At 40.8% G+C, this 13,202-nt stretch overlaps 1 protein-coding gene across 1 annotated transcript; it reads right to left on the bottom strand.

The window, feature by feature from the left end:
• Positions 1–1,135: 1,135 nt before the first annotated feature.
• On the bottom strand, positions 1,136–2,922 carry LOC128739357 (protein giant-like). The gene is made up of 4 exons (XM_053834840.1): positions 2,910–2,922; positions 2,533–2,592; positions 1,585–2,418; positions 1,136–1,494 (listed from the first exon to the last, which is right to left on the bottom strand). Exons 1-4 carry the CDS (start codon positions 2,920–2,922, stop codon positions 1,136–1,138), a joined length of 1,266 nt encoding a protein of 421 aa, XP_053690815.1.
• Between the last annotated feature and the right edge of the window lie 10,280 nt (positions 2,923–13,202).

Here is a 13,202-nt window from a genome sequence, read left to right on the forward strand (position 1 = left end):
CAGTGGAAAGGCGACAATAAACCGAAAAAATGAAAAATAAACATAGAAGGAAATCGCGCGTATGTGACCGAAAGCTCGAAGATCCAGTAAATTCAAACTCTCTACAAAGTTAAGGAAAACATTAACGTTTTAGATTGTTGCATGAGAGCTAATATTCGCATAACTTTTGCGATGAACCGTTGCATATGTACCATCATAGCGTTTTACTGCCTTACGTAGCTTTCCTGTCCTGCGTAATTTAGAAACAGCATTTTCCAAAAACTCAGCTCTGTGCAGCTTTCGATTCTGCTTAAAAAATGTTTGTAATAGATGCTAAACTGTTTGAATTTGTAAAAATTACATTGGAATCAAAGTGATCCATAATTGTGATAAATTACCTTGATTTGGTCCCTATTATGGATCACTTTGAAAATTAATTATTTTTACAGGAAAATCATTGGCAACCACCAATATTTCGCTGAATCGTAAAGATGTACGAGTCATTTTTTGCTCGAAAATTGGTGATTATGTTACATAGCAACCTTATGAATGAGGAACGTAACGTACTGCTTATGCTGATTGAAAAAACGACAGACATTTTGATAGATTCTCGATAACAACTTTGTACGCTCATTGAAAAAGCATCAATGTCGGGATCTAAAGGATGTTTTATGTGTTAAAAGTTAGTTAATAGGGTATATTTTGTTGCAAAAATGCTTCATACCTTCAAACAGTTTGTTTAACTGAGTTATTTAACTTGAAACACAAAAGTGATCCATAATTGTTGGTGATCCATAATTGTGGAGGGAATTTATTAAATCTGTTGAGCTCGAAACAATCGCAATGTGATCATATAAATTTCTTTCAAATTATTAAACTGTAATGGTTAAGTAGACAATGCGGCATACGTATATATTTCCAACTATTTACAAATAAAAGCTATACTATCTTACAATCTATTCAGTCTTCCCAACATCAGTCTGCGGATAAGTCAAAATCAGTCATAATTACAAATCTACGCCTCCTATATATCACAAAAAATTTTGCGGTTAAATACTGCCAGCAGAAAAAATAAACAACTAACGGCGCCTTTGAAGGAACTTTACCCCCATCATCCTATTATATACACACACACTCCCGACATGAGAGCAACGGCTCAGGGCGACACCGCAGTGACCCCGTAGAGGGCCAGTTGTTTCCGCGCGGCGGCCAGTTCGTACCGCAGCTGCATGTTTTCATTCTCCAGAAAGGTGGCCCGAATGGCGATCTCGTCCTCCTTGATGCGGCGTCGATCGCGTGACTTTTTCGCCGCAGCATTGTTCTTCTTGCGTCGCTCGTAGTAGGCGGAGTCTTTCGGTCCTGCGCTGCCGCCGTTGGTTGTGCTGACGCCATTGCTGTTGCCACCGCTTGTCGCTTCGTTGGCTGATTTGCTTGCGTTGTTGCTGCTGCTGCCACTGCTGTTGTTGCAGTCGATTGCGATGGCGGCGGCGCCGCCGCCGGTGAATGGAGGTGTGGCTTGATGGTGCAACGATGGTGATGCTGGCTCGTTTTTCTGCGCTGGTTCCGGCATCTTGTCCGATACGCTTTCGGTTTCCGATGCGTCGCTGAGCGACTTGTTCAGGCGGCGCATTTTAGGATTACAAACCGTTGCCTGGCCGCCGTTGGCGGCACGAATCTGCTCGAGCATTCGCTTGCGGAAAGCGTTGTACTTTTCCGCTGACATTGTATCCAAGATGGAGTCACTGGCCATGAAGGCGGCGGTCAGACTCAGCGGATCCCGTGGGTAAGCTTTGAAAGGACGAGCCAGTTTGCCGTCTCGACCGATAACCATTGGATATGGATTGTTGGTTGACGACTGGTTGGATGATAGATGATCGGTTGGGGTTTGTTTCAGCAGAGGTAATTTGTGGTTTGGAGGAAGGATGTGACCTTCTGATCCGGACTCCGAAAGGGAGTCGGATTCGCGATGATGCTGAATTGGGCTGTGTAGATATTGGTGTTGCGATTGTTGTAATGCGCCGGCCTGGAGTAAATACGGCATGATTTCGGGGCGATGCGGAAGATTTTCCTGTTTCGGAATAATTGGATGTCCGATCGGGAATCCTTGAGCAGTATGAAAACTCGCAGGGTGGGGCAACTGGTGACCTTGCTGCGCAAGGTTTGCTGAATCGAAACGGTGTTGGGTTTTTGGCGAAAGGTCTCGATGCTGGATGCTTTGGTAATTTAGCAGGATTTGGTTGGTTGCATTGATGGGTGAGCTCTGCATTGGCGGTGATCCATCCTCGCTAAAACTGTTGTACGGCGACGGAGTTTTGCGCGTTTCCACCGAATCACGCCGTTTCGAAAGATCTAATACACCCGAGTCGGTCGAATTTGGACGGTAAATATCTTGCATTTTTGGAGACACTGGGGGATACAGTGACGGACTGGTGCGATGTTCTGTAAGTAAGAAAACGAAAGTGATTAGCAACGTTGTGCAACGAACATCGAAGCTTAATTTTTTTCCTCTTAAAAAATATTTCGTATTTTTTTACGAATAAAACTGATAATTACCTGCTTTTAAGTCCATCATAAATTGGGCGATCATATCGAATACTTCTAGCACAAAATTATCTGTACGTAGCACGATAAACCGGAACAATAATTTCACTATAAGAAAAGTCCTTCAACTAAATCACATCAAAATTTTCTGCTCACTAAAAATCTATTGAAACGTTTTGGAACTCGTCACCGTTCGGAACCACAACCGTATAGTAGAAAATTCTTTTCGTCAATGACCGCAAACTGACCAACGATAGGGTTTTTATACCTGCCGCCCGAGAACCCTTTTCGCCCACGCCTAGCCGGCCGGCCGGCGGTTCGAGAATATGCAAAAATTTTGCCAAAAATTTTGAAAAGCGAAACTCTTTCACACTCGCTATCCTACTTACCCTCGAATGACATCGTAGCATGCCGGACCTTTCTAACTGTCACGGAGAAAGTGCGAAACGAAACGATGGTAAGAGGACCGGCAGCGAGAGAGTGAGCGAATGCAGATGAAAAGGGTCACAACACAACGGCCTAGCCTAGCGCACCCGGGCCGCACTTGCCTGTTTCCCTGTTTAGGATTTAGCGGGCGTTCTTCCTCTTCCCTGAAATGCTCTCGCATCATTTGTTGGGTGCTGCCTCTGCTGCCGTTAGCCCAAAGGACGACACACTTGCCTGTGACTTTTTGCGGTCCCTTCCCGGTTTCTACCGTTCTTGTTGGGGTGAAAACGGGGAAGCTGGAAAGAAAGTAAAGGAAAATTGAAAAATCAGTACCCGAATTGTGCGCGATACTAGAGTTTGGAATGATGATTGAACAAATCTCGTATCCGTAGTAGTTTTGTTCACTTTTAGTCACCGCTTTTTTTTCGGGACAAAGGAAAATCTATATTTTTACAATCAGAATTTTACTGTCAACATCCCTATATTTGCACATTTTGCGATGTTTACACCAAAAGTTTGACAGATATAAACTATGCAAGAGATAATCCAGCGGTTACTTTAATGCGAATTGGAGCGCCGAAGAACCATGTTTCAATTGGGATACAGTCAGCTTCCCCAATCAAAATTGGGAAAAATGAACAGGAAACTCAACAACACACCGCAGTCCACAATAGGGACAACAACTCTGCCGAAAAATTTTGAACGGAATTCAGAAATCCCGTTCGTTCATTCCGGTGAAAGCGAAACGACGCTCAACCGGACGGACCAACTAGGAAAAGCAAACACAACCGAACCCTTTCTAATAAGGTGGGGGTGGATCCGGTCGACGCTACTATAGAGAAGAGACGCAGACGACCACAAAACGAGAGAGAGTGAAATGATCACACGCGTCCCCTTGTCTCACGCAGGTCGTCTCGTCATGCTTACAACCGAATGCGTGAGAATTTGTTTGCATTGAATTAGGATGTGCTGCGCCGCATCAATGCGGGGACCTTTTTCACGAAACGAGGAATGGCTTTATTGATTTGTCCCTTACGTGCATTCCGGTCCGGGCATTCGCTTTCCCATATGTGGAAATCTGCGTAGATTAGAAAAGTGAAGCGGCAGCAACAACGGTGTGTCACATTTGCGAATAACGCCTAAGAAAAGGGTTTATTATTCCTGTTAAATATTGGTGCAGTCGCAGGTCACCATTAAGTATGTTTCGGCTCGAGGCGCTATACCTTTGATGGTCAGTCAATCAGTTGTACGGCTAGGCCGACCCGGAAAAAAATAGAATGAAAGTTTGGCTTTGTTTGGCCTCGTAATTTAGAAGAGTTTTGGTTTGCAAAACTTGACAGGTAATTTACGGCGGATCGTGTGAATTTTTTGTCTCTCATATTCTTCGCGAATGGTTATGGGTGGGAGAATAAGTTTTAGGCAGCGTATTTAGCAAGCTGGAATGATTCAGAATCTGTGATATTTTGTTGGTTTATATAAAAAAAAGCTCTGAATAATGATTGTGTGAGAAACGAGCTAATCATGGGAATGATGGTGCATCAATCAAAGTTAGTTGAGTTCAGTCTGTTGTAAAACTTGGCATTTGAAAAGATACGATAAAAATTGCGATCACGCTTGTTGCAATTTACCTTTATAGATAACTAGCTGACCCGACAAACTTCGTATTGCCACAAATTAACCTGTGTTGTACATAAATCATGAATCTCGGATGATCTTTGTCACAATCTCGAGTTTTGCAAGCCCCCCAGTGGGCGGCGCTTCCGACGGCGGGTCACCGGCAACACTCGCGACCGGCTCGTCCTGAATGATCTAGTATTACTATAGATAGTTTTTGTGGTCTTGTTATTGATTAATGTTTTATGGAAGAGTCTCGAATTTTTCGAGTTGGATTAGTTTTTGAGTTTCGCAAAAATTTCTGTTTTATTTGTATGAGAGTCCATATCCCCCTACCACAGGGGTGAGAGGTCTCTAACTATCATAAAATAAATTCAAGACTCAAAAATCTCCTACATGCTAAATTTGGTTCCATTTGCTTGATTAGTACTCAAATTATAAGGAAATTTGTATTTCATTTGTATGGGAACCCACCAAGGGGTCGGACACTCAGCACATTGTGCCCAGGCACTCCAGAGATATCAAGCGGCACACCTCGAAAGCCCTATAAAAATACCATTTATATGGCTTTACACACCTCCGGTTCAATGTTACAGATGAAATGGGAGCACTGCCAGTTGTCAAAATCATCTCGCACGGTTGCCAGATCTATCAGATTAGAACGAATTTAACAAATCTTGCAGTTAGGCACTTTCGGTACAGCATCGGCACAGTTCGGTTTGTTTCAAGTCGCCTAACATAAAAACGGCTGTGCTGAGTGACCGACCCCTTGGAACCCACCCTCTTAAAAGGGAAAGGGGTCGTAATACACCACAGAAAAAAATTCTGCCATCTAAAACTCTCACATGCCAAATTTGGTTCCATTTGCTTGATTAGTTCTAAAGTTATGAGCAAATTTGTATTTCGTTTGAATGGGAGCCCACCCCCCCCCCTCCTAAAAAGGTAAGAAGTCCTAATTCATCATGGGAAAAATGGTTGCCTCCAAAAACACCCACATGCCAAATATGGTTCCATTTGCTTGATTAGTTCTCAAATTATGAGGAAATTTGTATTTCATTTGTGTAGAAGCCCCCCCTCTTGAAGTGTGGAAGGATCCTAATTCACCGTAGAAAATATTTTTGCCTCCAAAAACCTCCACATGCCGAATTTGGTTCTATTTGCTTGATTAGTTCTCGAGTTATGGGGAAATTTGTATTTCATTTGTATTGGAGCCCCCCCTCCTAATGTGGGAAGAGGTCCTAATTCATCACAGAAAAAATTCTTGCCTCCAAAAACACCTACACGCCAAATTTGGTTCCATTTGCTGTATTAGTTCTCGAGTTATGAGGAAATTTGTATTTCGTTTGTATAGGACCCCCCTCCTAAAGTGGGGAGGGGTCCCAATTCATCATTGAAAAAAAATTGTCTCCAAAAACACACATATGCCAAATTTGGTTCAATTCGCTTGATTAGTTCTCGAGTTATGAGGAAATTTGTATTTCATTTGTACAGGAGCCCCTCCTCTTAAAGTGGGGAGGGGTCCTAATTCACCATAGAAAATTTTCTTGCTCTCGAAAACCTTCACATGCCAAATTTGGTTGCATTTGCTTGATTAGTTCTCGAGTTATGAGGAAATTTGTATGGAAGTCCCCCCCTCTTAAAGGGGAGAGGAGTTATAATTCCTCTTATAAAGAGGGGAGGGGTCTCAATTCACCATAGAATAAATTCTTGTCACCAAAAAAAACACCCACATGCCAAATGTTGTTCTATTTGCTTGATTAGTTCTCGAGTTAGGAGGAAATTTGTATTTCATTTGTACAGGAGCCCCCCCTCTTAGAGTGGGGAGGGGTCCTAATTCACCGTAGAAAATTTTCCTGCCCTCGAAAACCTTCACATGCCAAATTTGGTTCCATTTGCTTGATTAGTTCTCGAGTTATGAGGAAATTTGTATGGAAGCCCCCCCTCTTAAAGGGGAGAGGAGTTACAATTCCCCTTATAAAGAGGGAGGGGTCTCAATTTACCATAGAATAAATTCTTGTCACCGAAAACACCCACATGCCAAATTTGGTTCTATTTGCTTGATTAGTTCTCGAGTTATCAGGAAATTTGTATTTCATTTGTATAGGAGCCCCCCCTCCTAAAGTGGGGAGAGGTTCTTATTCATCATAGAAAAAATTCTTGCCTCCAAAAACACCTACATGCCAAATTTGGTTCCATTTGCTGGATTAGCTCTCGAGTTATAAGGAAATTTGTATTTCGTTTGTATAGGAGCCCCCCCCCCACTTAAAGTGGGGAGGGGTCCCAATTCATCATAGAAAAAAATTTTGTCTCCAAAAACACACACATGCCAAATTTGGTTCCATTTGCTTGATTAGTTCTCGAGTTATGCAGAAATTTGTGTTTCATTTGTATGGGAGCCCCCCCTCTTAGTGGGGGGAGGGGTCTCTAACCATCGCTAAAACCTTTCCTGGCCCCAAAAACCTCTACATGCAAATTTTCACGCCGATTGGTTCAGTAGTTTTTGATTCTATAAGGAACACAGGACAGACAGACAGACAGAAATCCTTCTTTATAGGTATAGACTAGCTGACCCGACAAACTTCGTATTGCCACAAATTAACCTGTGTTGTACATAAATCATGAATCTCGGATGATCTTTGTCACAATCCCGAGTTTTGCAAGCCCCCCAGTGCACTATGGGCCAGAAATTGAAATTTCGGGACAAATATATTTGCGGTTAAACGGCGTGTCTCAGCTCAATGTAGTCTTCAGCAACTTTTTGAATGAAAAATGATGCATCTTTTGAAGGGGTCGTCCAATATTTCCGTGTTACTTTAACAACAATTTAAGTAATAACTTTTTGAGTAAATTTTTTTTCACCTTTTTGGTTTCAGAATATTAAAGATAAACCAATTTCAAGTATTTTTTCTGAAGATGTCAAACTTCTACCTTTTACCCATTTTTAGCAATAGACCTTTGTTTATAAACGACCCCTCAAATCACATTTCTTCTTGAAACATGTTTATTTCAACAGACAGCTCAATGTGATGTTCTAGACAACATTTTGCACATAAAAGAGGAATATTTTTGCTAGAGACCGTTTTGCTTTTTCTGCATTAATTAATAAGATATAACTGTTTTTAGGCTAAAAACCGTTTGATAAAAAATGTGTATTTTTTTCAAGGGTGGTGTCTTCGAAGAAGTAAAATAATAAAATATAGCGTATCTTCCTGCCCTATTAGGGTGACCATGAATTCACCTATTAGGGTGATACAAATTTTTTGTTTTCATAAATAATTTAAAAAAAAGTGTTTTCTCCAAAAGTTGCAGAAAACACTAAAATAAGCAACTTTGCTGAATAAAGTAACTATCTATCTCTTACCGGTTACGAAATATAATGATGTGTTAAAAAAGAGCATTTAAAATCAATTACACTTAATAACTTTGCACACGATTATTTTATTGCTTTAAAATGTTCTACAAAGTTATTTAGTATGTTGAAATATATATTTTCTGTGAAGACTGTTTGATGCTAGGACGCATATTTATTAAGTTATAAAATGTATGAAAAAGAAATCCGCACTATTCCCAGGTATTCCCAGCCATGGTATTCCCAGGTATTCTCTGAAATACACATTTGGTCAGATAGCATTAATAATTCCCTACAAACTGGTATGCAAACTAATTGCAGATACTTGCAGATGGCTAAGATATTCGGATTTTTCATCAGACGGTTTTTAACCTAAAATTAGTTATATCTTATTAATTAATGCATATAAAGCAAAACAGTCCTCAACAAAAATATTCCTCTTTTATGTGCAAAATATTTTTTAGAACATCACATTGAGCTGTCTGTTGAAATAAACATGTTATAAGAAGAAATGTGATTTGAGGGGTCGTTTATAAACAAAGGTCTATTGCTGAAAATGGGTAAAAGGTAGAAGTTTCATATCTTCACAAAAATTACTTGAAATTGGTTTATCTTTAATATTTTGAAGCAAAAATGGTAAAAAAAAGTTTACTCAAAAAGTTATTACTTAAATTGTTGTTTAAATAACGCTTAAATTTTGGACGACCCCTTCAAAATATGCATCAATTTTTTATTCAAAAAGTTGCCGAAGACCACATTGAGCTGAGACATGCTGTTTAACCGCAAATATTTTTGTCCCGAAATTTTAATTTCTGGCCCATAGTGCCGTGGGCGGCGCTTCCGGCGGGCGGGTCACCGGCAACACTCGCGACCGTCTCGTCCTGAATGATCTAGTGTTACTATAGATAGTTTTTGTGGTCTTGTATTGACTAATGTTTTATGGAAGAGTCTCGAATTTCTCGAGTTCGATTAGTTTTTGAGTTTCGCAAAAATTTCTGTTTTATTTGTATGAGAGTCCATATCCCCCTACCACAGGGGTGAGAGGTCTCTAACTATCGTAAAATAAATTCAAGGCTCCAAAATCTCCCACATGCTAAATTTGGTTCCATTTGCTTGATTAGTTCTCAAGTTATAAGGAAATTTGAATTTCATTTGTATGGGAGCTCCCCTCTTAAAAGGGGAAGGGGTCGTAATTCACCATAGAAAAAATTTCTGCCATCTAAAACTCCCACATGCCAAATTTGGTTCCATTTGATTGATTAGTTCTCGAGATAAGAGGAAATTTGCATTTCATTTGTATGGAAGCCCACCCTCTTAAAGGGGAGATGGGCCATAACTCGCTTTCTAAAGAAGAGAGGGGTCTCAATTCACCATAGAAAAAAATCTTGCGTTCAAAACCACTTACATGTCAAATTTGGTTCCATTTGCTTGATTAGTTCTCGAGTTATGAGGAAATTTGTTTTTCATTTGTATAGGAGCCCCCCCCTCTTAAAGTGGGGAAATCCATAGAAAATATACCATAGAAAATATTCTTGCCTACAAAAACACCCACATGATAAATTTGGTTCCATTTGCTTGATTAGTTCTAGAGTTATGAGGAAATTTGTATTTCATTTGTGTAGAAGCACCCCCTCTTAAAATTGGGAGGGGTCCTAATTCACCATAGAAAATATTTTTGCCTCCAGAAACCTCCACATGCCAAATTTCGTTCCATTTGCTTGATTAATTCTCGAGTTATGAGGAAATATGCATTTCATTTGTATAGGAACCCCCCTTCCTAAAGTGGGGAGGGGTCCCAATGCATCATAGAAAAAAATTTTGTCTCCAAAAACACCCACATGCCAAATTTTGTTCCATTTGCTTGATTAGTTCTCGAGTTATGAGGAAATTTGTATTTAGTTTGTATAGGAACCCCCCCTCTTAAAGTGGAGAGTGATCCTTATGCACCATAGAAAATATTCTTGCCCTCGAAAACTTTCACATGCCAAATTTTGTTCCATTTGCTTGATTAGTTCTTCAGTTATGAGGAAATTTGTATTTCATGTGTATAGGATCCCCCCTCCTAAAACGGGGAGGGGTCCCAATTTATCATAGAAACAGTTTTTGTCTCCAAAAACACCCACATGCCAAATTTGGTTCCATTTGCTTCATTACTTCTCGAGTTATGAGGAAAATTGTGTTTCTTTGGTACAGGAGCCCCCCCTCTTAAAGTGGGGAGGGGTCCTAATTTACTATAGAAAATATTCTTGCCCTCGAAAACCTTCACATGCCAAATTTGGTTCCATTTGCTTGATTAGTTCTCGAGTTATGAGGAAATTTGTATGGAAGCCCCCCCCTTTTAAAGAGGAGAGGAGTTATAATTCCCCTTATAAAGAGGGGAGGGGTCCCAATTTACCATAGAATAAATTCTTGTCACCGAAAACACCCACATGCCAAATTTTGTTCTATTTGCTTGATTAGTTGTCGAGTTATGCAGAAATTTGTGTTTCATTTGTATGGGAGCCCCCCCTCTTAGTGGGGGGAGGGGTTTCTAACCATCACTAAAACCTTTCCTGGCCCCAAAAAACCTCTACATGCATATTTTCATGCCGATTGGTTCAGTAATTTTTGATTCTATAAGGAACATACGGACAGACAGACAGACAGACAGACAGACAGACAGACAGACAGACAGACAGACAGAAATCCTTCTTTATAGGTATAGATAGGTATAGGTATAGGTATAGATTTTGTGTTTTTGATTTTTTTCAAATTTTGAGCTTCACTCGAGAGATACCACAAGGATATTCTGATTCAAACTTTAGACAAGGTTAAATTTCGAATACTAACTAGCGTGCCCAGACTGGGACAACCCTAATTTGGAAGTTTTCTTCTTTTCTTCAATTTCAGTAAAAAATGGTTTTTCAAGTTTGTATTTGCGCTAAATGTATTTAGCGAAAATGCAACCGCAAGGACTTATAGCAGGGTGGAGGGGAGGTGTTCATTTTTTGAACAACTTCGTCGTCCCTGCGAAGTAAAACACTACATTCGGATCTAGGACGTCATTGATGCTCTCACTTTCACTCAATTCATCCACGTATTCCGGGGACATTTGCTCTAATGCACGTAAACTTCAAATGATTTCGTTTACCGAGTGTGAACATATCTCTTCGTATTTTAGTTTATATCCATTAAACTTAGTCTCTAGCAACGATAAAAAAGAAAACAAAAAATATTGCCCAGATAACCAATAAGCATCACTAAAGCTATTCAAATGTAAGCCAATAAGCATTTAAGTCGCCATATATGCTACTTAAATGCTATTTTGGTCAAATATAGGGCTACTTTACTGTTAACCTTCTTATAGTGCTGACAATGCTTATTTCCAACTGATTACTGACCCGAAAAATATGAATAGAATGTTGGATGCCAATTTACAACAGCTATGCAGCAAAAAGCTAATATACAACAGCGTGCAGTATAAAATGCCAGATATGCCAATAAGCGGTTGCTTCGCTGCTTATTTTAATGCTTATTGGTTACCTGGGTGCAATCCTCTAATTCTACTACTCTGAAGCTTGCTTTTAAAGATACGTATGACGTGACCCGCGTACATGATTGTTGTGTCGCCCGCTGAAATAATACACCACCGCCTGGGAGGAGAGGAATGTCAGATATATAAATGATATACAGAATGGGCCCCAGGATACTTCCTTGAGGTACACCTCCAGGGAGGTTAAATATTTGCGAATACACACTAATCAGATACCTGGAAGTTTTTGACAGACAGATAGCTTCTGTATGGCTCTGCCAGCTAGCGCAGAAAGTCTATCAATTCACGTCTTACCTCTTTGGTGACTCAGTAGGAAAAGAGGACGATTCTATGAGGGAATTTCTCTGCATGCTTTGATCCATGGATTTTGCAGCGCATGCTAAGCGCGGATCTTCGTGTCGGAGTTGCTGTTAACTACGCGTTACTTTGTGACTGCCGTTGTTAGTGGCGCTGCTCAAACACTTCGAAAGACAGCATTACATTGCGCAGTGCTAACAAATCATTAACTCGTGGAAAGAAATTCAATATGCGTCGACATCGGCTACATAGTGTTTAGCAACATCAACCACATCCTGCAACGAATCCATAGCCGCTTCCATCGGTTACCTATTCTTCCCAGATCGCTCAAGCGTTCAAACATATTGGCTAAATACAAACGTTTCGCATTCAATCAAGCAACCAACCCCACAGCATTCGTAGATTTCGATACTGATGGCTGCATGCAATTAATTTAACTTCATGAAATCAACACACACCACAACTTCATCAGACTATCTTGAACCTGGTTCTTTCTATGCGTGTTTTGGGTTTGCAGCTTGACTGCGGCTAACTTGTTCTCCGTTGACAAAGTTCTTTATGCTTCACGTTTACTCTAAGCTGCTCCAATGAACGTCTCGCTCCTGTTTCTGATGAACAGTACTTTGATGGACGTCTCGTTATATTAAGTCTTTTCTGCCAATTGAAAACCTGAATGTCTCGTCTCATCGAGCTATTGGTTTCAGGTTTTTAAATTTGAACCCATTACTACTCCGATGGGCGTCTCATTCGGTCATAGTCAGAACCAACGGTTCATGGGTGGACGCCTCATAACACCGGACCATCTTCAAGTATCGCTGATACTGCGTTGTACGTCTCGTCACATCTCATTGCAGTAAAAATCGGGGACGGGACACGAGGCATACAGACGTTAGGCATACGGACACAAGGCATAGTACGCTAGGCATACAGACGTCAGGCATAATGGATATGAGGCATACTGGATGGAGGACATATTTCCAAAAGGCATAATGGACGTGAGGTCGAATGGACGCAAGGCCGAATAGACGAGAGGCCGAATAGACGTGAGGCCGAATGGACACGAGGCCGAATGGACGCGAGGCCGAATAGACATTAGATCACCTACACAACGATGAGGAACCGAAGTGGTTAGTCAGCTTACTAGCCAGATGCTGCAAACAGGTGATTCAGGGCGAACCGGTTCGCTTTCCTAGGACTACTGACCCTAGTTAGTTTTTCCTAGTTCTCACATCGACGACAAAGCCGCTTTCTGTTTTTCAAGCTAAAACACAGTTGAGTTCTGCTGGCACAGCGTGCGTCATCTGGCTTTGCATTTCATTTCGAAGTTTTATACAGCGTGATAGATCCAATTCAAATCTTTGTCTAACGCTAATTTCATTTTCTGTGATTTTTTGGTAACGGAGGTGTTACAGAAGATTTTATCACACTAGCCCGAATACCACACGGCCAAAGGGCACTTGCCTA

The sequence above is a fragment of the Sabethes cyaneus genome, chromosome 3, assembly GCF_943734655.1.
Source record: "Sabethes cyaneus chromosome 3, idSabCyanKW18_F2, whole genome shotgun sequence".
Taxonomy (NCBI): domain Eukaryota; kingdom Metazoa; phylum Arthropoda; class Insecta; order Diptera; family Culicidae; genus Sabethes; species Sabethes cyaneus.

Bases quoted from the DNA above. Each gene is read 5' to 3' on its own strand.
- LOC128739357 (XM_053834840.1), bottom strand. The intron at 2,419-2,532 runs GTAATTATCAGT...TCTTACTTACAG, and splicing joins TATGATGGACTTAAAAGCAG to AACATCGCACCAGTCCGTCA. The intron at 1,495-1,584 runs GCGACGCATCGG...TGCACCATCAAG, and splicing joins CCGCCTGAACAAGTCGCTCA to CCACACCTCCATTCACCGGC.